General features: G+C 42.7%; 1 protein-coding gene across 1 annotated transcript in view; it reads left to right on the top strand.

Annotated features, from left to right (window-relative positions):
• The first annotated feature begins 5,465 nt into the window (after positions 1-5,465).
• Positions 5,466-23,240, top strand: part of DKK2 (dickkopf Wnt signaling pathway inhibitor 2) — a 38,359-nt gene continuing 20,584 nt past the window's right edge. Inside the window, exon 1 of the mRNA XM_085325608.1 lies at positions 5,466-5,776. Within this exon, the coding sequence (XP_085181734.1) occupies positions 5,519-5,776 (258 nt within the window). The 5' untranslated portion in view covers positions 5,466-5,518. The remainder of the gene's footprint in view (positions 5,777-23,240) is intronic.

Raw genomic sequence — 23,240 nt, 5'->3', positions numbered from 1 at the left:
TTTAGTTTTGGCAAAAATAAGTAGTGAAATTAGAAAAATTTTACAAAAAGTTCTGTTTGCTTTATGGATACTCAAGTTTTTCATTAAATTTAGAAGGAAATGTAATTAAAAGAAACGCCAAAGCATTTCTAAAACCAAAATATGTGCATGGAACATAACCTCCAATATAAAATCGGGTATGAATACCTGATCTAGAAATAAGTGCAAGTTTTACTCTGAATTTTTCCTCTTTACATACAAGTAAGGATACAAGCAAGACAGAACGGATAACCCACTTTTCTGGTACAAAGCAAACTGGTTTAGCCTCAGAGAGAKATAAATGCACATGTTCGTACTGAAATACATTTTAGTCGTTAATTGAGGATCCAGTGGTTGTGGCTCAGTGATGCAGTTGTCGATACAGCGCACGTGTGTCCTCCTGCCTCGTGGGGTGACTGCACGTGGGTTGTACCGGGCTGCTTGCTTTGAAACCTGGATTTGTTTGTGTTTGACAGACTTGATGGAGCTGACTGTTCACTGAAGAGCTAAAAGGCAATTCATACCAGCCCTGTTAGCCCTACAACTTCCAAAGGATTTCTGGAGAGAGGAGCAAACCCACCCTAGCTCAGCGGGGCAGGACGGGGTTCAAGCCTCACTCCCAAGGTAGCTCCGACACAATGAGATCGAGCGTCGTCAGGCAAAGCTAGTTTTGGGRCTGCCTTGAAACCTGCAGGAGGAATTAGCCGTTTCAGCGTGGGAACCTCCAAATAACCTGCCTCCAGGGTCAGGGTGACCGTSTGTCCCCTCGAGCGCGCTGCCTCGTCACCTCCTGGCACGCTGCGAGCTCCCTTAGGAAGGGCTGGAAGTGACGGTTTCTCGCTGGCTGCAGATCAGAGGAAGATTTGTGGTAACGTATGCTGCGGTCAGGAACAGGTTCGGTCTCAGTGATGCACTACTTTATGAGAGATTTGCAGTGATCATCTCCTGTGTTTCATGGCATTTGCTGCTTACTGTGGTTTGCAGGGAAATGCTTTTTCTGTTATTCTGTACCACTAGTTGCAAAACGTGGTTTGGAGCAGAAGACTATATTGCTCAAAGTTGTTTATCTGATCCCTAACAAAATACGTGAGCTTTAGTCCATCCAAACTGGGGACACAAACTCCGTGGTTACTTTTTAACCTTTCTCTTTCTCTCTGCCTGATCCTCAGTAGTATAGTGGCCTTTGGGTAAAATAGTGAGTTGACCTTTAAAAAGCATTTAATGCACACTGTGCACTTAGTGCCCATGGCGTTTGGTAGCTGGTTTCTTTGGTAGCTTCCACTTGGCACTTAGACGTTTTTAAAATTCACATCACTGAAAATCTAGATTGTAGTAGCATGATCACAAATCTGAAAAACAGGGGTGCCTCTTGATATTTTTGCCTCAGTACTGTTTTGTTCAAGTATGTTTTGTGAAATAACTTTGTCTTTAAAGCACGTAGGAATTTTTACAATGAGTAGCACAGAAAATCCATGACGAAATTTGCCCAGTTTGGAGTATTCAAGGGATGGGCTGAATGCTGGTTAAAAGTGGAAAGAACAGAATACCAAATAGTTTGTTTCTCAGCAGTATTGTCTATCCTCTACACAACGTTTTTTGTAGTAGCACAAGATCTCGTGGTTACCTTCGTGCTCTGGTTAGAAAAAAGGAAGAGCTTCCCCCTCGGTCCCCCCAACATCAAAGCATGACTTCAGTGTCTTCTCCATCCACTTCTGACCTGTCCTCTAGCCTGGAGCAGGACGCTGCTCTCGCGGCCGTTACCTTGCAGTGAAGTGGGTTGTTATTTCCACAGGAAGGATCTGGTCCGTCAGGGGTAGCGAAGCGAAACCTACCTGCATTTCCTCAGAGGTGCTGCAAGCTATCTGCGGTGCACAGAAGTGAGTTATCAAAGAGGTCTTGCCCTTTTGGGTGGACACCTAGCTCCATTCCCAGCAAATTTTAGATTAATATCTTGAAACTTAGGTGAATCCAACCAACTGATTAACTTCGTTTTTAGCTGAATCTGATTACAAGAATGMGTTTGGACATCTGTCCTTAAGTATCTGAAAATCTTTGAGCGCTACTCCTTAGGTTTTTTTCAGATTTATAGAGGGGATGACTTTATGGGGACTCTTGTTTACATCAAGGAATTTGGCTTGCTGTTTACAGTTATTAATTTAATTATATTTAGTTATTTTAAAAAAGTAATTTAAACATAGTTGACTTACAGCCCAGTCCTTTTAGAGGTGGTATGTGCCTTCTCTGTAACACCACACATCTATTTATTTCAAGTAGACCTGAATGATACTTGCATGAGATCATCGTATTGTATTTTTTTATTGTTGTGGATTCTGTCTGTGTGTCTCGTCTGTTTATTTTCTTCTCTTTATAATCCTCCCTTATTCAAACTGAGTTTAGTGGAGGCATCACTGCCTCATATATTTCTATTGCTTCCTGTGTAAAAGAAAAACAAGGTGTTGTTCTTGGTGTGGTTTTTCTCTTTGCTTCTTCTTTGAGATTATCTGTAGTAGTGAAATACTAACACAATATATGGTCTTATAGTCCTCAGTGAAGAGAAGACAAGTGAGTGGAGACATTTGTTGAGTGCGCACAAGAGGATAACATCCAAAAAAGTTATAATTTGCGAGGTTTGCTATTGCTGTCACCAAAGTTAACAAACAGTCAGCAGATTCAGAGCGCAGCTGGACGTGGACCACAGTGTTCTGCCCCGCATAAAGCATTTTGGAGACGGTSACAGTTTTAAATGTGAATTAACGCGACCTCCCGTATATTTTAATCAATAGTCCAGATCCACTCAGAGTTCAAACACTGGTCTTAGCRGAGGGAAGATGGCATTTTGCTTGTCCGATTTTGTGATAAGCTAGCAAAAATTTGCCACTTTATATTTTTAAAAATTTGATTAAGCTAAGGCAGCTTGTGGTTTGTGATTGTGGTTTGCATGGAGAATATCAGTATCAGATATGAATTATAGCATAAGTGTTCTCCACAGTATCTTTATCCTCGGGAAGAAAAYGGAGTTTGTTTTCGTTTCGTACTCCCTGTGAAGCTGAGTAAGGGGAAAAGTGAAATTTTAATTCTGCATCTAATTTTCTGAACTCAAGTAAAATTGTTTTCAATTTTAAAACCATGACGTGAGCTCATCTGAAGCTTGAGTCACAGCAGATGCCATGCTAGATCAGTTTAAAATCCAGTCTTGGAGTCTGATTTGTCTTTTTAGTTGTTACTTTAAATAAATAAATAAATAAAGATCTCCTAAGAAAAGAGATCATTAGATAAAAAAAGATCCTAAAAAAAAAAAAAAAATTCTCCCTTGTGAGATGGGGTTAAGTGCCTACAGGCAGACCTCAGGTTTGAGCTGTGGAAAAAGATAAAAATTAATCTCTTTAGAAGATGCTTTTTTGTTGTTGTTGYTTCATAGGAATGCTGAAATAGGGCACGCTGCTAGCAAACATGTGATAGACAATATTTTAAAAATCTCACYGAAGCCGCGCTGCAGAGAGCTGCTGCCCCCGCTCGCAGAGAGCCGGAGCGCTGGCGGCCGGCGACGCCGCAGCGCGGGTGCTCCGCACCTCCCCTCCGGTGTCTCTGCCGTAGCAATGTCCCGACGYAGCTACCAACTGAAAAGTAGGAAGGGAAATGACATTTAAATTGCTATTAATATTGTTRTTATTATTTTACCTACTCTGCCATTTACAGAGATGCAAGTGAGAAGGATTGATAGSTTTCAGGAGCAGCAGTCCATCAGGAGAGGGAAAAACAAGAAAACTCTCATTCCTGTCCCCAGGTACGTTCCTGCCCGTATATGAATGTTTGAGATAGCAGGAGAGCTGCTCCTCTCCCTGTTTTTTCCCTCCTTTCACTTACCCAGGGGAAGGAGAAGGGTTGTAGCTGCTCCGCCACGGTRCGCAGCTGCCCCAGGGTGCTCTCTTTCGCAGAGCAGAAAGCGGAGAGGTGGCTGCAGCCGAGTCCTGCCGGTTGCGCGCCCCGTCCCCGCTCCTCGACGCAGGGCGGTTCGGTGCGGTGGCCGCGACGCGGGTGCCCGCGGCGTGCGGGCGCAGCCGGTGGCGCCCGGGTGTACCGCCGCCGTGGGATGCGGTCTCGTGCCAAAGCCGTGGAGGAGACGGGTGCAAAATAARCCGCTGGGGCTGTTAGTGGCACCGAGACAAGCCACGTTTAGGAGCGCTGCGGCGCACCGTCAGCGGCTGCACCTCTTTACGCGTTTTGGAGTTCACAGGTTCGGGCATCAGACGCGGCAGGAGGTAGCGTGCCAGCCCCGTGCTTTCGCAGCATTGCGGGACCGGCGCGTTTTGTACGTCCCCGTGTTTCGGGGAGCTGGCGCGCTTTGATGCGCGCTTTGCTCAGGCAGCGGCRTCCGTGCCTGGGGAGGACGGCAGAGGGGCTGTGCGGGCCGGGAGCACGGCGCGCTGCGCCCCGCGGCCCGGCCTGCTCCCGCGCGCCCGGCGCCGTGCCGGGAGCACCGGGACAGGGGCGCCGGCGTCCGCCTCCCCGCCGAGGCGGGATGGGAGCAGCGCGGAGGGGCTGGAGGAGCGTGGCGCGCAGCGTGTCACTCCTCCGAGCTGGGGGCGGAGGGAGGGAAGGGAGACCCTCGGCCGGAGGCTATAAAATAGAGGGGGCAGCGAGAGAGGGGAGCAGCGAGAGACCGCYGGAGCCCCCCGTGCGAGCGCGCGGGGCAGCGYGGGAAGCCGCCCGGGGCTCTGCCGTCGCCCCCGAGCCTGGCCGGGGCGCCCGGCCCCAGGACGTGGCCTGCCCCGCCGCTGGATGCCCCCCGTGGCCCCTCGCCCAGCACCGGCCAYGCCGCAGGAGGAGGCGACGAGGGACGGGGCGCGCTGGCTCCCGCCGGCTGCAGAGGCTGAGGCAAAAGAAAGAAAAAGGAGGAGGAGAATAAAAAGTAAAGAGAGAGGCGGGGGGGGGGGGGGAGAGGGAGAGAGAGAGAGAGAAAGAAAGCTAAGCCCAGCTTTTGCCGGTGCTGCTTGGATTGGATCTGGTTTGAGTTTCCTCTCTGCTGGCTTGTGCAGCGAGAGAGGAGGAGTGGGGGGCAGTAACTAACTCGCTCTTCCTCCGAAGCTTAAGCAAACGTGCTGGGTGACTGCGCTGGTGGGGAGCTGCCCTGGGTGCAGTTGCCTCATAGTTTATTGCTCTCAGTTACTAAAGAATTTCCTGGACTTCTCAAGAACCTGGAGGAAAAAGCCATCATTGCACAGACCTGATAGTTGCTCAGTGCCTATAGACTTGACACATTTTTTTTTCCTAGGGGATTCTTTTTTTCTTTTTTTCTTTTTTTTTCCTCCCCTCCCCTCTGTCTCTCAGAACAGCAGTTCCTTGAGTGTGTGGCATTGAAACCTATTGCTTTATTAACAGCTCTGGGAGATCTTTTTAAAATCTTTTTTTTTTGGCCTCTTTTTCTCATTACCTTAAAAAGAAAAAAAAAAGAGAGAAAAGAAAAGAAAAAAAAGATAGAATCCTTTTGGGGGGAGGGGAGATGATCGTGCTGATGTGGAATAAGTGCTCCTGCTGTCTCCTCTTACTAGCCGCGGTCCTGATCGTGGAGAGCTCCCAGCTAGACAGCTCCAGCTCCAAGGTGAACTCCATCAAGTCCACCCTGATGGGGGAGGCTCCAACTCAGGCAACCAACAGATCTGCAGCCATCCACCAGGGACTAACGCTTGTTAGCAGTAAGAAGGGCAAAATGCTAGAACAGATGGGAAAACCTCCAAAGCACTATCACCGGCAAGGAGAGGTAGGACATCACTTAATTGCATGAGTCTCTGTCTGTTGCTAAACACAATTAATTGCTAGTCCTCTTCTCCTGTTCTTTTTTGAGTCTTATTAATTAAATTAATTTACTTCATCAGAGTTGTCTAGAACAATATCATTTTAAAACAGGTACTAAGAGCTGTGCAAGTGGAAGTAAGGAGGTTTTAAACCTTCTGTTTTTCTCTGTAGGATTAATAATTGATAAAAGAAATAGTAATCTAAAAGAAATGATCTTTAGCATTTCTCCTTGGAATCCTTCAAAGGACTGCTGGAAATAGAGGAAGAAATTGCTTGTTAACTCTTTCAGCACTAAGTCAATTAAATTTGAATAGGCAAGAAAAATTTGAGCCTAAAATGAAAACTGTGTTTCCAGTGGTAAAACAAGTTTGCTTTTAAAAATCACACCTAGAAAGCTGATCTCTGATACCTTCTTCTGTGAAAGACTAATGGTGAGAATGAAAAGACATGCTGTCCCAGAGGTATGGYTTAGGACATTTTTATCTGATTAATATGACAGAAAACAAATTCCAGGCTTCTTGTCCAGTGTACGCTCTTGTGGTTCTGGAAGTTTTGCTTSGTTATGTCCAGTTGAGATAAGCAGAGAATGATAGTCTTTAATATGTGGGAAGAAAGTWGGAATGGAAGTAAAAAAGATAAGGTTATAGAAACCTTATGAGAAAAAGACCGTAACTTACTTGTGAATTATGCTGCCTTCTTTCCCTTTTACCCTGCTTGGATTCTTGGGGGTCTGAAGAAAACGTTCTTCTTTCAACTATCTTTGTAGTAAAATATAAACCAGTATTTGAAGCCATCAGTCTTCTACTTCCCTATCAAGTCTCAACTTGGATGAGGTGAATGCTGTGCGTTATGGTGTTGAAGAGGTGTATTCTGATATCTTCAGAAAATACTGATTTTATACTATGGGGCACCTCCAAATACAGCTGCTTTTCATAAACAACAGACAGTGTGGCAGCAAGGGAGCTGCTAACATTCAGCACTAAAATGGCAAAAAAATTCTGAATGCCTGAAGGCATTGCCTAGATTTTCCTTAAAACAGCGAAGAAGCTGCAGATTTGAGCAATGCACTGAATTCACTAAAGGATTTCACATTAGCCTTCTGGTAATTGGATATTACCATTTGGTTTTGTGTGCATGCATAACAATAATGGTGGTAGTTTTGGTTTTTATGTGTGAAAACATTTGGTTTTAAACTCCTCTAAGCTTTCTTTCCCTAGCCACTCAATTGTTTTATAATTCATAGAAAATTTGGTCTCCCCTCCTTACCTCTGAGCAAAGTTTAGTAACAGATGCTGTGGCAAAGTTTCATATTTCTAAAGTATTGTGCTTCTTCCTAGTACACATTGTAGTGATTACTAGGCTAAATCACCGTGAGGAAATACAGGAGCATGGTAGGCTTTCTCAAACATTCTTCTTGGGTTTTCTTTTGTTTTCTGTATGTTCCCAAAAAGCCRGAGTGTAGTACCCGTTTTCCCATTTGTGTTATCTCAGTCTCATGAGTTTCAGCACAGGTCCTYGTGGGGTAGTGCGTTGCCCAGCCCCAGTCATGCTGTATAACATTTGTTCTGCGGGGAACTGTTGCCACCTTACCCTACGTCAACATCCGTGTCGCTTCAGCGTGTATTAAGTACATCGAGAATGAGCGATCATAATTCACCTAGTTCCTGGAAAGGAAGTTGTGCTGCCCRTGAGTTGCATGTGGAAGATTTGCCCCTTTCTTGCCGATCCGCGCTATGTGCAGTGAAGTTCTCAGTTACTGGTACAAAGGCGCAAGGTGTCTTCTGGTCAGAGATAACACTRCTAGCATCCGTATGGTGGAAGAGCTGTCGCAGGCTTTGAGATGCCCTACTTGTAGCGTGTTGTACAATTCTCCCCGTGGGAGCCTCTTTTTGCCTCACCCCTCCTTCCTCAAGCAAAGACTCCCCAGGACAATCAGTGACTTTTGCACCCGAGGAGCAAACCTCTCCTCCTGTCAGWGGCTCTCGGGGCTGATTTTGCCCTCCCTCGCTGCGACTCCATCCCTGCTTGTTGCTCAGCCTCATGCCAGTGTAGCCTGTGAAAATGTCTCGCATTTGCAACCAAGAATTGTGGCTGTAGATGTGACTGTCCCCTTGAACCAAGACAATTAACACAGAACTGCAGTAAAATGAAGAAAAAAATTTTACTCTTCTGATGATGCTTTATCTTTGGTAACAAGGTAACATCCTAGTTGAAGGGTTGGTAAGCTTCTCCATTTTTTATCAGTGAGGGTCACACCTCAACTAGTTAAGATGTGGCATTTTAAATTTTTTTTWWAAAAAWTATGCTCTTATTAGATTAGCACTTGCTTGTTTAGGCTGTAGGACTTTGATCTGAAATCTTGTATGTCATTTGTTATAAGAATAGAGCTACCTACGTTTTTCTTTCTAAAACAATCTTCTGCCTTAGTGTGATTTGTGTGTGAAAAATGGGAATACCTTTTGTTTTTTTTGTAATATTTAGTTTTTTAATTTTGTAATACTAAGTTTAGTGTCTTCTTTACAGATAGGAAATATTTTTATTAAGATCTGAGGACGTATAGCTTAAAGGGAAATTAATAGAATTTTGCTGCTATGACAGCTCTAAGGTGTGCRTTCAATGCTCTGCTCATGTACGTAGTGTAAATCAGAGCACTCTCACCAAAACTGATGAAATGGCCATTAGCCGGCAATTTATTTACTTACTTTGTCTAATAGACTAACATGCTTTCAGAATGTTTCATCGATACATTAATATAACATTTTCAATTGTGMAAATTATCAGGACTAGAAGCAAGTTGGAAATCTTCAATCAGCAATAAATCAACAGATAAAGTGGTTCATGGTTTATCTGAAGTGTTGATGTATTTCAGCTGGTAGTTATAGCGCTTCTGCCCAGAAATGATAGATCCTGTGCTCCTTTGTCAGGCAAAGTTCCAGTTCAGATTCATGAAAATATTCATACGAGCAAAGCAAGCTGATCCAGCTTGCTAGAGGGACAGYCAGGGTAAATGTGAGTTTGAGTAAGACTTATATTTTTATGTCTTTCAGAGGAATATTCTTTATTTTCTGTTCTTACTCCCTTTACTGCCTTGGATCAACGGAGAATGAGCAGCACTGATGTGCTAAATCAGTGAGATTCTAGCTGTGCTTTCATGGTCACTCCTGTTTTCCACTTCCCACAAACACTTAATGTTTTGCCATTTTCACAAAGAATCATAAAGTGTCTGCAGCGTTTTCATAAGGGAAAATAATGTAGATCTACGGAGAGAYGTGTTCCTCCCTTCATCTTTAAGGGGCTCTAGCTGCTTTAGGATCTTGCTATGGGTTTATCAGCTCTCCAGATAAATGAAATATGGYGAATAGAATCATAAATGAAAATAAATGAAAAATGCCAGATGAGCAACAACAGTGAATTTTCTGTGTGTTGGATACTTCTTCCACTGTGCGGGGACAAGCTCTCCTGTACGCTCTCTCACCTATAGGGATTCAATGGGAAAGGGAAAATCCCCCACACTGTAACTGCGATTGGCAGTCGTGGCCATCTGACAGCGTGTAGCACTGCTGACTCGCTGCACCACCTTTTTCATTTTGTTGCCTCTGGATTTTAGTCTTCTCTATCGCTGCAAATATGCCCCCTTCCTCAGTGCCAAGGTCACCTCTCCCTCAATTGCCTTTAATGACCTAGTAGGTTGAGACCTACCAAAATTTATTTCCAACCATCTCCCTTCTTTAATCCATGGGCCCTCTCCTCTTCTAGCCTTCCCAAATCCTGGATAAGCACCATTCTTTTGACTCTCTTCTCCCAGTGAGTCCTATTTCTCTTTCCTTTCACTGCTGAGTAGCTGACTGGGTCTGTGCTTCGCACTGGGACTGTCCCTCCCACCTCTCCYACAAGTGCCACGAGGAGATAGCCACGGCAAAGGGAAGAACTGGGGTGGCCAGGAGAGGGGGATCGGCAGGACTGCGTGCCTGAATAGCAGATAACGAGCTATGGGAAAGGAGGAGAGGAGTGAAGAGCTGGGAAAAATTACAGCACTGGAAAGTCATGCCAGGCAGATATCAGCTAAGCCTTAGTGTTTCAAATGCATTTGGTTTACTTTTAAAAATGCGTTTTTTATTTCTATTGCACCTTGAGTGAGAAGGCTTAAGCCCATCGGAACCAAACTGAAAAAGCAGTTGGCACAGGTCTCCTACCTATCAGTGCATGGACATGCATGTGTTTCTTGAACAGGACATAGCTATCCACAAGGACTTGCTAGAAAATGCTTGGATGATACTTTGCAGCAAATAAAACAGCATGATATGTAGTAATTGACTGCAGTGGCCTGAGAATGTTACAATAAAATGTTCCAAAGATACCAAAAATTTAACCACAATATCTCAAATAGCTAGCGACCAAGATGGTATAAATTATTTCTTCAYGAGATTAAAAATAATTTAATTATAATACCTAGAAACTATATCCAGCAACAGCATTTTAAAAAGAAAAACAGAATTGCTAAATCTGCAGAGGTCACCAGAGAATGCGTTCTTTGCTCCTGTTGTTTGCTGTTAGGAATGTGGGAGACATGCTGGTTTACTGGCAGCAGTCTTGCTAAAAAGCTGAGTGGCCTGTCTCTGGTTGCAAAAATGGGGTGGAGAGTGTTATCACCTTCCTTGTGTTTTGCTTGGTGTCCCCTTCATAACTGTTGTTACTATTTGACTTGTGTTATAGAGCAAAAGCTCCTCCTATAAAATGGCTTTACCACAATTATTTCCTATTAACATTGCAATAATACCTAGAAAATAACAAGGACTCTAGRGTGCTACTGGGAGTGCAAATGCTCAGGGACAGTTGTTTTCTGCCTGGGAAGTCTGACAGCGGCGTCTATGGAAAGCACAAAAGATGGCGAAGCATGTTACTATTTTGCCCTCAAAAAAGGAGGTCTGATTAACACATTAAGTTTGGTTAATTAATGCTTTGCAGATGCAAGTATAGCACAGGTTTAATTTTGATTTTAATTAATCTCCAGATGTATCTTGCAAGCATTTAATATCTCACTGTTTTGTCAGTCAAGCCTCGGTCCTTTTAGAGTTGTACTTACAAATGCTCCACCCTGGAAATGTAGGACGAATTTAATCTTGTGAAGGAAGAGTCCCATAAAGCTTCTTGGGTTTTTTTTTTTTTTTTTTTTTTTTTCCATGAGTTCCTTTGCTCTTTGGGTTTGGTGTATCTGGGCTTTTGTACAATATATCCAGACAAGTTTTTGTATGTACATAAAAATGATGATTTGGATAATACCATAGGAGGAGAGACTTCCTCCTCCTGCTCGGGCTTGCTGCCGAAGCCCCTGCTGAGCTTGTGCTTCCCCTACACGTTTGCAGTGGTGGTGGCCATCCAGGAGCCATGGTGCGGTGGGCAAGACCTGGCATAGTCACSTCTGCTCGGCTGCTGCCCAGAGCTTCATCGCGGTAGCTGTGCTCTGGCCATAAGACACCTGTGGCATGAGGATGTGTAGGTGTGCGTGATGCTACGGGGAAAGGAGAAGAGCAACTGACTTTCTACTTTTGCTCCACCAGTAAAGGACCATGTGCATTTAGGTTTTTGTTTTGTTTTGTTTAAGAACCCAGGACAATTCTTTGAAAATTCTTCTTTTTCAGTACTATGTACTGGTGCCATTAGGTTGAAACTAGCTTCTAAGAGCTTCACATCCATGGATGTGAAAGGCCTGCATAAAAGACAAGCTCAAAAAGTTTTGYTTGCTTGTTTTTACATGAATTTTGGCTGCAAAAGTCTTATTTTCATTGGAGGACATGAATATTCATCTCTTCATTGCACAGCCTGTACTTGACCAAAAAAGATCTTGTGTGTCCCCCAACTGCCACTTTTCTTCAGTGTAACTTTTCTCTTTTTGACTGAAGTGTGCAGGTTTATTATTATGTAAAATCTCATGAAATCAAATCAATTTTCAAATTATAATGAAATATGGAAATAAGTGAATTTGCGGGGGTTTCAAATTTATTGCAAAAATCTCTGCTCCAGAATGAGCTATATAATGTTGTATTGCAGATGGAAGAAATATCTGTACATCATGCCTTAGAGGAAAAAAAAAAAAGAGTATGAATGACTACATGCAGTCATACCAAATGACCAAARAGCAGCAGTTTTCAGATAAAATAATTGATTTGTTCATCTTAGTTACAGTTTTCTTGGGWTTGACCTTATCTCCAATTTATAAACTTGAGTCCACATAGAAACAGAACTATTGATACAGAAATGAGTGGATATAAACATGTAGTAGGAACACAGAGTTTACTCATTTAGCAACTATTTTATTCTTACTGCAAGTAAAGTCCAGAGTGATGCTACAAAAAAAAAAAAAAAAAAAAAAAAAAAGAAAAAAGAAAGAAAGAAAAAGAAAGAAAAAAAAGTTGTTCATTCTTCCCCCTCAAAGTGCATAAGCACAAGGTTCAACTCCTTGGGACCTTCTTAAAGCTTAAGCTTTGATATGATTGAATTTTCATATGCACAGTAATGAATCTTGGAGACTTGCGTGCTGCACATATGTAGCCCAAACGGCCCTCTYGCAGCGTTTCCAGCAGCCAGCGAAGGTGGACTGCTCTGCACACGCTCGAGAATGAGGTGTTGCTTCGCTCTGCAAGCCCTCTGCTTCATTCCCTGTGCATCATGTAAGTGTGAACCACGCTTTTAAAAGTATACTCACCAGTCCAATGAATGAGAGGGCAGGGTTCACTTCTGTGCATTTTGGCAGCTTGCAATGAATGAAGTAGAGACTTGCCGTCAGTGTGATCTCTTCCCTGCAGGTCTTAAATGTCTAAAGCGGAGATCATTTAACTGGAATTGCAAACCAAATATGTTTACGTTGCAGCAGGAAACTTTTATGCACGGAATCTCATCTCTGAAAATAACGTATCTTATGGGGAAAAAACTCACTCATTTATCTTCTTTTCAAGAGCAGGACAGTCTCCAGAATCATTTCTTTTACTAAGTACTCCTTCACAAAATGGGGTACCTGTCAGGACAGCCTGCAAAGATCCTAAAGCTAGGTAATTTGCTGTAAAGCAAGCTCTCTGTAAGGAGGCAGATGGGAAATCATATGTAAATAACACTAACAGAAATGCAAAATGCAAAACCTAATCCAATTTTACTTAACTTAGGTCAATATGTTTTCAAAAGCATCAGAACAAATTAGGCTGTATCAAAAAAAAAGGGGGGGGGGGAGGCAATGACAGATGTAGTATTTTCCAGAATACAGGTATGGTGCTTTGGGTGGCCAGTGGCAAGTATTCCGGTCAACTTAGAGGGAGTCATAGAAATCTAGGTCCTGTCCTCATTTAAAGCAGAAGTCCTATCTCAGATAACTTAGACTGTTTCTGAAGTTGCTACTACAAATAGGATTTGGGCTTCCAAATGCTGCAAGCTCTAATGAGAACCGTTTCTACCACCCTCTCTTGACTCCAGATGTACTGGCATGTCTCAAGGCTTTCTGTGAGCTGCTTACCAGGTCTGCATTGATGTGGAGTATAATGCAAAGGGTGCTTTTTGCTTATATGGTCTGTATTGAAGGTGGGTTTTTACAGAGCATAGGTTTAAAAGGAGAAGAATTGTCCACTGCAATGTGCAGTGGCAAGCAAGGGATGGTGTTAGGAAGGTTGGGCTCAGGAGCCCTCTGGTCTCTCCACTGAGTCTTCAGCAGCAGCTGACTCAGAAATGGCTACGCGAAGTTTCTGTTGGCCTGACCTGGCAGKGTATCACAGACTGGGCAGGACTTGCCATTTTCGTTGTTTCACCTCTTTTGTCTTGAGAGCTAGAGAGGAAAGCCTGCTCCCGTCCTGTTCGTCGTCAGCTTGCGTGGGAGGTTCTCCTGTTTCCTGTCTTAAGAAAGGAAAGGTTTGACATGGAAGTSTCTCTCTATTAGGGCCTTAGGTTACCCAAGACGCAGAGGCTGAGCTGTGAGCTTCCTACTTCTGCTCTTCGATACGATGAGGAGCAGATGGAAAGTCTTTCTTCCCTTTTGTGTGTTGTCTCCCCTGTCATTCTTCAGGGGCASGTGGAAGAGGAGACCACAAATGGAAGGTGCCTGGGACAACTCCAGTGTTTTCCAAGGGGGTAAGAAAGACTGCAGAAGTGTGAGAATTCGTTCTTTTCCAAAGTTTTCTGCATGAGAGTGTAAACGGTTAAATAAAGGCTTTTGGTTTGTTCCTAATACTGAATGAAAACTTGTGTTTGAAGGTTTTCTTCTTCTTCACTAGAAGAAGTCAAACGAGAGAGAGAGAGTTCACATACCTATCTAATGGGTAGCCAAATGAGCAGACAAGCAAGTGAATTGCCATTTGGAGAGAAATCTCCAAAAATGGCTATTTCCTCTCTCAGAAGTAGACAGGACAGTGGTATTCCTTACTGAAGAAAGTGCTGCAAATTGTGATTAGGTAGCTGACATACTGCACTCACAAGGGGAGCAGGGAGCCTATGGTGAATAACATGAGGGGATAACAACAATAATGGCAGGAGGGAAGCTGGCCTCTCTCCTGTGTTTAGCTCAGAGGAAAAGGGGACCGTCTGGCAGGCTGGAGGTGGTGGTGCAGCTGTTGTGTTACCTAGTGATAAATTCATGAATGTTTAGAGGTAGACAGCCTGGCATCATTATTCTTCTCCTTGGGGGGGGGGGGGTGGTCATTTTATTAATTCCCTGGGATGATGGAAGCCATCAAACAAATGTGAAGACATCCTGGACCCCTGATGTTTCATGTATTTAGCAGTCTGAAAGTTTTACCAGACTTGTCATTCTTAAATGTCAGTTCATCATCCACTCAGGTAGTAATAGCGATACCATATGACATATAAGCAATTGCATGCCGTAACTGGTGAGGTGAACATTATGSGATCAGCCAGCGAGAATGCAAATTGTTCTTCTAGACCCTTGGTTGCTGTACGTTAACAGCACCCAGCAAAGCTTAATTTGCAATTGCATGTTACTCGTAAGAAAACAGTTCAACTAACTCCTATGGCAGGGAAAGACAGTGAGTGTCAGGCACTRCTGAGCAATGGGAAGTCACTACTGGAAGCAGCGGAAGGGCCAGGAAAACCAGGAGGTTGCCAGCCTTTCTCTGTACTCCCCATGGGGCACCTAGTGCTGATGCTCCCTCAGGTGTCGTCTTAGGGGCAGTGTGCTCTGAGGAGAAACATCTATCAAAAGCTTGGTTTAAACTTTGGTGGAAGAGCTAAACTGCTGAGCTAGATTGAATGTGTTTSTAATTGTTTGAATAAATACAGGGCTTTTAAAATGCTCTTCAGGAAATGCTTGCAAACTTCTGTGCTTGGTTTTGGTCCCTGTTGCTATCTTCAGGTACCCCTCACCTCCACCCTGTGCCAAGGAAATGGCTTTTTAACAAAAATCCTCTAAAAATTACTTTCCAAGGGGGTCCTTTGAAACAGCAGCTGCAACAGATCGCAAGTGAACTTCCGTCTCAATTGTTTTCTACTGCTAAAAGGATAAGTGACTGAGTAAAGACTTGTACTACGGTGTTATGACAATTCATTATTGTCATATAACTACAATAAATTGTAGTTTGTGGCATTRTCTAGCTGGATGGTAGAGCTTTCTGTGCAGAAGGAAATCTCTCTTAAGATTTTGTACCAGTGCTGAAAGACCAGGCAAACCTTACTGCCCCCAAACTACTCTGTGATATTGACTGAGGGCTTCTTTGGGGACCTGTTGATTTTGGTGGGACTGCCAGARGAGCACAGTATAACCCAACAGCAGGAAGAAACAGTGCAATCTTTCCAGACAGGAAATCACTCCGGGGAAGTTTAATGTATGTCACTCCACTCCTTGCAGTAGAAACAAGTCTCCTGGGGGGCATTTTCTGAACAAGGGGAGGCACAAGGAAGGATGGAACAAAAGCCTGGGGTGATCCAGGATGCTGCCATGCACCTCTGAGCAAGATTTGCCATTTGGTAAGGAATCCCAGGTCGACTTTCCCTCCCYACAGCCTCTCAGCTCCCACTGTGGGGCCAGCACGAGGGATAAGGAAGGTATTGTCCCATCACTGTCCCTACAGAAGTGGCAATAATTGTAGAGGGAGCAGAAGGAGGAATGGGAAAGAGTATCTTTTGCTACATGGGGGAATATGAGCTTTGGTTGTTGGCACTGCMTGAATGTATAACACATGCTAGGTCGTGCAAAATTTTGTAAGGATGTCAGATATAGGAGCCTGGGCTTTCTCAGCCTTTATGTTTATTTGTCTATAAGCATATGAAAATCTTGGTCAAAGTATTACCTCGGCATAAGTAGTAGAGATAGGAATAGATCATAAATGAAAAGAAAATATTACCATTTTTGTTAGTGCAAAAAAGCACAAGAGTGTTCTTTATCTTTGGATTTCATTCAGTGTAGGAGAAAAATCTGGTTAGAGTGGTGAAGGGGGAACAGTTCTCTGGCAGTTGGAAGAATGAATTTGAAAGTCAAAACTTTAGGTGTCTTTATTATTTTTTTTTTTCGTTTGCCAAACTGGGAAGCATATATTTGCCCCTCTGCTTGCCAAGGATTTTGGATGGCTTCATTAATAAATAACTGCAAAATGTTTAAGAACATGGGGAGAGATGTCCAATCAGTAGATATTAATTTGAAATGCAAGCAGGGATTTCTCTTCTTGGTGCATTTTGATGTATTTAGGTTATGGAGAGTTCAAATATCAGAGTGCAAAATTAAGAGACACCCCACAATTTCTGGGCAGGTCGATGAGCATAGTGGCTTGGGTTTCCCCCTTCCCCAAATACGCTGATCCTCCTATCACAARTATCGATCTTGGGCTTGGGTTTTTTGTTTATTCCAGTGGCAAGGATGGTGCCTTTTCATAAACAGTGTCCTCCTAAGTTACCAGCGAAGGACAGCTGAGAGAGGCGATTACAGGCACACATGTGCATCGCAGGTGTGAAGGGAACTCAAACTGTTTATGAGCGCACAAAGCCCCACGAACAAAGAGGGCAGAAAAGAATGTTGTCATTTTAAGGAAAAATATGTTTTAAGGCCCTGTTAAAAATAAAGCCAGAAAGGAATAGCAAATGGGCTGCAGATTGTCTTGCGTAACGGGGATTAGCACTGTGCAAATCCTTCATCCTTCAGAAAGGACAGGTACCAGAGACAGTCAGGACTAGCGAAGATACCGYTGGACACTGGGGAATCCACTTTTGGGCTGATGTCTCATGAGTTACCTGTGAAATCCCCCTTCAATCGCAGCAAACAGAGGGAAGAGTAAAATAACACCATCTTGACTGATTTAAAGGTTTTAGATAAACAGAAATCAGTATTGCCTTGTACAAAGAAGTATGCGGTGCACTGTAGCCTAGTTCATGGTTAAAGAGTCAGAACTGATGGGTCAAGGATGGGGAAAGTAWGACAGAACAGGTTATGTTCCATAACAGCTACATGATGATTTTTTCATTTGTTCAGGAATAGCTTTTGGGTCCACTGAGGGGAATGTCCTTAATGGTGACAATTCAGCACCAGCTGAAGTGATGTAACTCGCTTCCCTCCAGCACTGTTTCCCAGCAGATGCACCAAAAAAATGTAGCCACAGATGCAAGYTCACACAGCCCAGAAACGCCTCACTTGGCTTTCTTGCTCTGCAAAAGGTGCTGTCTCATTGCCTGCCTTATCCAAGAAGGGAAATGCACTTCTGTGCAGAAAGCCATCTCAAAGGTTATGCCCCAATTACTTGTACAGATAGACATAAAAAACCTTTGAAAAGTTTCTCCCAACTCTGCTGAGTGATTTCCATGGGAATTCAGTTCTACAGGCCTTTAGGGATCTGGGACATTGCCTTTTCCAARCAGGAGGGAATTTCAGCTAAAAGGAAATGACTAGGCTGAGGCTCCGCTACTGTTGTCTTTCATTGCCTATGTAAAATAATCAGAAGTTGGTCATTGGAATAATTTGTTACTATTAYATGAAAACTTAAATCGGAGTAATTTACGTTATTCCTCAATAACGATTTAATGATGTGAAAAATCTGTAACATATCTGCATTTATTGTACCATATACAGCTCATCTGGGCCTTTTGTACTGATTTCAATCTCCATCCAAAAAAACCCTTTTCTTAAAACAATGTAATTTTCTTCAGTATAAAACTAGACAAGGATGCGGAGCTGTTGCAAGCTGAGCTGTAACGTTTCTCTTTAATGAGCCTCTTCCTGACCCACCCTATGTAAAGCAGTTGACACATCATGTGTTGTGCAGCTGGGGCGGCTACACTGGCACATGCATCCGACACATGAACGCAYTGACTTCGGCTTTTTGGAAGCACTGGACCCATGCTGTTCTCCAGAGATGCGTCCAAGYCATTTCCCAGATACCATGGCTAGAGCAGTGGTCGGAGCAAAAGCCGAACTGGAATTCTCTAATTCAGGTTTAGCTGATTCTGTGAAAACAGATTGTGCAACAGAGACTGACACTCGGTTTCTGGATTTGATTTCCTCTCTTTCCCTGTTCAACCTCCAGTGCTCCTTCGGGCTGTTGGTCAGTATTCAGCTCCGAAGCTGCAGCGTTTCTGTTCGTTTAGCGCACAGGGCTTCTAAGGTGCTCGAGTTTCACCCCGAGCTGAAGGGCAGAAGKGTTGCGTGAGGTACCAGCCGGAGGGGCTCGAAGGGCTCCCGGGGTGGCGCAGGGCTGCCCCTCCGTCGGCCTGACTCGTGCGGCCCACGGGATGTCGGTGGGACGCCCCATGGCTGTGGTAGCRCGGCACGGGGAGCTCTGCTGCTCCGGGTGCTGTCCCCTTTGCTGGAAGTCTTTGTGCTTGGATGCTGGGAAAACTTGGACTGTTAGTGAAATTTCATGCTGCTTTTACTTTTTATCTTCTTCTGTCCTAAATGACCCCACTGTCAGGAAACTAATTTAAATCATAGCTACTAGAAGACATTTTGTGAACATTTGCTTCTTCTAAAGTTTATTTTCACAGCATGTTTCACCTGAATATTTTCCAGAACAAAAAACCTCAAACATTCAGCTGTCCTGATAACATGTGGTAGGCTGAAGTTTCCTCCTTCCTTCCAGTCCACCTCACACACACACACACACACAAATTCTTTAATATTCAGCTCTGATCATATTTATAAAGATAACATTCATGTGTCAAATTATTTATCTAACTACAGATCAAGATCAAACAACATTTGCCAGAGTTTCTGGCAAGCAATTAGCCACTGCCCTTCAAATACTTGGGTGAGTGGAGCAATAGCTCACGTAAAAAAAAGCTTTAAAGAAACTAAATTTCATGGAGATGATGCATTTCAGGTCAATAGTTAGAAGACAGCAAAAAATAAGCAGGAATAGATGGCCAGCTCCCCGACACTGGTGCTGCTCAATGTATTGGTAAGTTGTCTGGAAAATGGGGGATTAGTGAGGCACGTAAGTTTTTAATGAAACAGAGATACTCAGAACAGCAAGAACTAAATTGGTCCTCCTCAGCTTTCGTGCTGGCACGGTTGGTTCTAGCTCGTCTGTCTTTTCATGACACTGTATCATTCACTTTAGCAAATCTTAAGTGTAGAGAAATCCAAGTTCCCTGAAGTCTGAATTAGACTGGAATTCAACTCATCTGAGACCTCTGAAACTGGGGCAGCGATTCCCACTTCATTTAGATACTTAAGATCACTTTTACCTGGTGTTTGTATTTGCGAGACGGGCATGCTTGCTGACCGGGGGCTTCTCCTGCAGCAGGAATCAGTCACTTCAGAAGCACGTGGAGCCCCTGTAGCAGACAAACATTTTCCACCAACATTTTGAAATGAAATAGAAATATAAATAAATAACCTGAGGTTGAAAAAAGCCTATCCGCCGAACTTTGGTAAAGTAATTCCACAGTAAAAAATAAATGTTCAGCAAATGATCTTTCATTTGAAAACTGGATCCAGATTTTACAAACGGAGAAGGGTGTGCTGCGGTGCCCAACGTAGGGCAGCGCAGTCTGTTTACAAACTGTGCTGCCGCAAGGTGATACCCAGTGTTCTGCGCGTGGAGAAACGCAATTCAGCCAAAAAGTAAACTGCTTCTTTATCAGCAGGTTTTTCAAATCAGAGCACCGCACACTCTCTGCTTCGTGTAATACGTAGGTATTAATGTAGGGTCTCGGAGCCAGTTCAGAGCAATGCAGTTCAGGCCGGGTTCGCGTGGCAATGCACGGTTTCGAAACTGAAGGTTTCTTTGAAGGAAGATGGGGAAATCATTATGCACTGACTGCAACAAAAAATCAAGCACAAAATGAGATTTTCACTAAAAGCAAGTGTTCTGTTCCCTGCGTATCTTTTGTCCTAGTGTAGCTGTTACTTTAAGTGCACCATTGCGGCCGAATGGTCTCCCTCCGTGAGGAAAAGCATTTGCGTCTGCCATGCAGCTGAACACGTTATTTATTATGCTTGATATTTTATTCTAGTCTAAGAGGAAAGAAAGAAGCGTACAGCATTCCCTTCCATTTCTAAAAACAAGTGTAATGGATATTTGTCCCATTAAAAAGCAATGGTATATCTCTGCTATCTCTTCAGGCGGCCACATATATTTGAAAGCTAAGGTTTTTTTTTGTTTGTTTGTTTGCTTGTTTTTACTAAAAATAAACATCAATATAAACTATTTTAACTCAGAAAAACTCATTSTCCCTGAATTGCATTTATTTTATTTTGTTCCACCCGTGTAAGTTTCTGAATTCAAAGGAATAGCTAATTTATAGCATGTTTATTTAAAAAGCTAAACCTAGGTAAGACAATATTTGTAAATTTGTAGAATTTATTAAGAGCTAAATCCAATATCTTTGTGCTCTGGTCTAAGGTGAATTTATGTTGCAGTAGACTCTGTTGCTAACAGACTTAGCAAATGATMAGTCAGACTGTGGAAAATGATTTACAAAAAGTGACTGAAGTATTTTTAGCTGTAAAATTATTTAAGTATTATAACCAGGGAACAAATAATTCTAGTGATGGTACTATAGGGAGAATATCTATGGCTTTTCCACTGTAATAACTTGCCTTATTTTGCAACAGTATGACTTTTGGGTTTTGTTTTGTTTTTTTAAATATTTTATCTGACTTAAAATTACGATCATAGGTATGTGCACGTATACATATACTAATGCTATTGTGGTATGTGGATTAAACAGGATAGTTATAATTTAGTTTCTGGTTGTTACCAATAGTCTCTGGTACTCTTTGGAACTTTGCTTTTGCAATTTCTATTGCCAGGAAAAAGGAGAAGTGTTCTAAAAGAATATATACCCAAGAAGTTTGATAAAGACATTAAATATTCAATTCTATCTGGAAAAAAAGACTTCTAGAAATTAGGTTCCTTCCTACCYAAATTGTTCTATGATTCTAAATTTCATTATTAAATCTTATTCACTGATAAAAGCACAATAATTTTCTAAATATCTTTGGAAGATAAGTTTGAAATTTGGAATTAAAGTAAAATTATTCTGAATCAGGTTTCTTTTCAAATGGCATAATGTGCTTTTATGTGTATTGTTTCTCAATGATTAAAGTTGGTCAGTTCACACGTAGGACGATGATGAGGATTCTGTGTGCTGGAGAGGAATCCTGTCCTGGGACCAAGCTGTGTGCTTTCTCTGGATCGCTCCTCGTCACCAGAAAAAAAAAAATCAGGGTTTGTCGTTTGGTCAACGATTTTGCTGGTGAGGTGCAAGTAGGAAGATATTTCAGTTACTTTAGATGTACTGAGGTAACAGGAGGCTTAAGCGGGGAAATAGTTACRCTATGAAGAAAATTCTGAATGCGGCCGATTGTAAGTATAGTTAGGAGCTGACTAAGTCTGGATGGGACATTTTAACATAAGCACTTACTTCAGCAGCCTGATTGCAGGTAGACAGACTACTTAGCACTAAGACTTTTTTGTAGCAGATAGCTAGTGCTTATTAGGTTAAAAAGAACTGTGACAACAGTTGCATTTTTCATCCCCGGGGCGGTGGGGGAAAGTTCAGAGATAAAAACGTTGTAGTTATATCATGATGCCTTTCAAAACCAAGAGGAAAAAAATTTTTGACTTCTTTTTTTCCCCTAATACTTTTGTCTTTTGCTATCTGTTCCAGTTTTGTTGGCTGGGTTTTTCTTGCTTCTGTTCCTTCTGCAGTATCTTGAAAACTACGGGCACCTTTTAACTGTCTTCTGTTGCAGCCGCAGGGCTTCGAGTGCAGAGCCCCTTACAGGGAGAACTGGGCGTTCCCTCTGCAAGCAGACTTTGAGAAAAAAACAGAAGCAGTAAAAGGATTTCATGAGCACTACTGAATCACAATATGATTTCTACAGAACTGGAGCTCATCACGCTGGCTCCTACAGAGGCTATTTTAGAATAAAGCTAACGCAGATAGGAGCTGGCAATGGCTAAAGTACCTATATCCCAGTCCAAAGCCTGTTGAAGTCAGCCTAGCTTCAGCTGATTCCAACTTTTAGTGACCACTTTGATCAAGATTTCTCAAAAGAAATAACGATGGTAAAAAAATCGCTATACATATGTATTGCATAGCTATACAAAGAGTCTGGAATGCAAAGTACAGGCTAACTGCTTGGGTAACTTGACATATTCCTGTTGAAATCAATGGAACATTGCCAATTTCCACCAGCAGAAAATCTGGCCCTGCAAATAGCTTTATCTTAATTCCTATCATTCCTGAACTACAATGCCACATAACAAACCTGTGTTAACTGTTTCTTGTGTTAAGTATTTATCAYGGCAAATCCAGTGTAGAATAATAATTAGAGATCTCAGCCAGATTTTAATGACCATTCCTGTAAAATTCTACATTAGTTGAAATTGCCCTGCAAAGGTGTGTTGTTTTCCTCTTAATCCTCAGCTTTGGAGCCAAATTTTAAAACRTGGCTGTAATGCTTGCTTGCTTGTCTACAGCACATGAGACCACACTGGAAAATGCAGTCATTGCTTAAGTAGAACTCTTCCTAAGCATCTTCCTGCTTGGGAAGATAAAGAAGGGGATTGATAAAATAAAGACATGTTCAGTTATCATGCAGTGTTGTGACCCGCAGGGTAAATCTATTTGTGCRATGTGACAAAAACTAAAACTAAATCAAGGAGATACTAATCTACATAGTTGTTTTCGTGGCACTGAGAAAAGGATAAATAAGTTTAAAGGAACTTTTTTTTAATATCCTTCTAGGAGAATCTAAATCACATATTTTCCAACAATGTGAATGCAGCAGCATTTGAACACTAAACCAGAGAGGTTTATCGTGCATATGGTACCTATTTGAATTTTTTAAATGTCTAATTTCTGCTGTGGAAATGGAGGCCAGCTTGAGTTATTTATTGTGGGATGCAGAAGGAAATCGTGACCCTTTACAGGGACACGTTAGAATCCCTGCGCCGCTCAGCCAGTTTTCTCCTGTCACACCTACTTAAATTTTCAAAAAGAAG

The sequence above is a fragment of the Rhea americana genome, unplaced genomic scaffold (assembly GCF_003343005.1).
Source record: "Rhea americana isolate MKP2758 unplaced genomic scaffold, rheAme1 scaffold_99, whole genome shotgun sequence".
NCBI classification, from domain to species: domain Eukaryota; kingdom Metazoa; phylum Chordata; class Aves; order Rheiformes; family Rheidae; genus Rhea; species Rhea americana.
The sequence above is the reverse complement of the archived record's forward strand: the minus strand, read 5'-3'. Positions and strand labels throughout refer to the sequence as shown.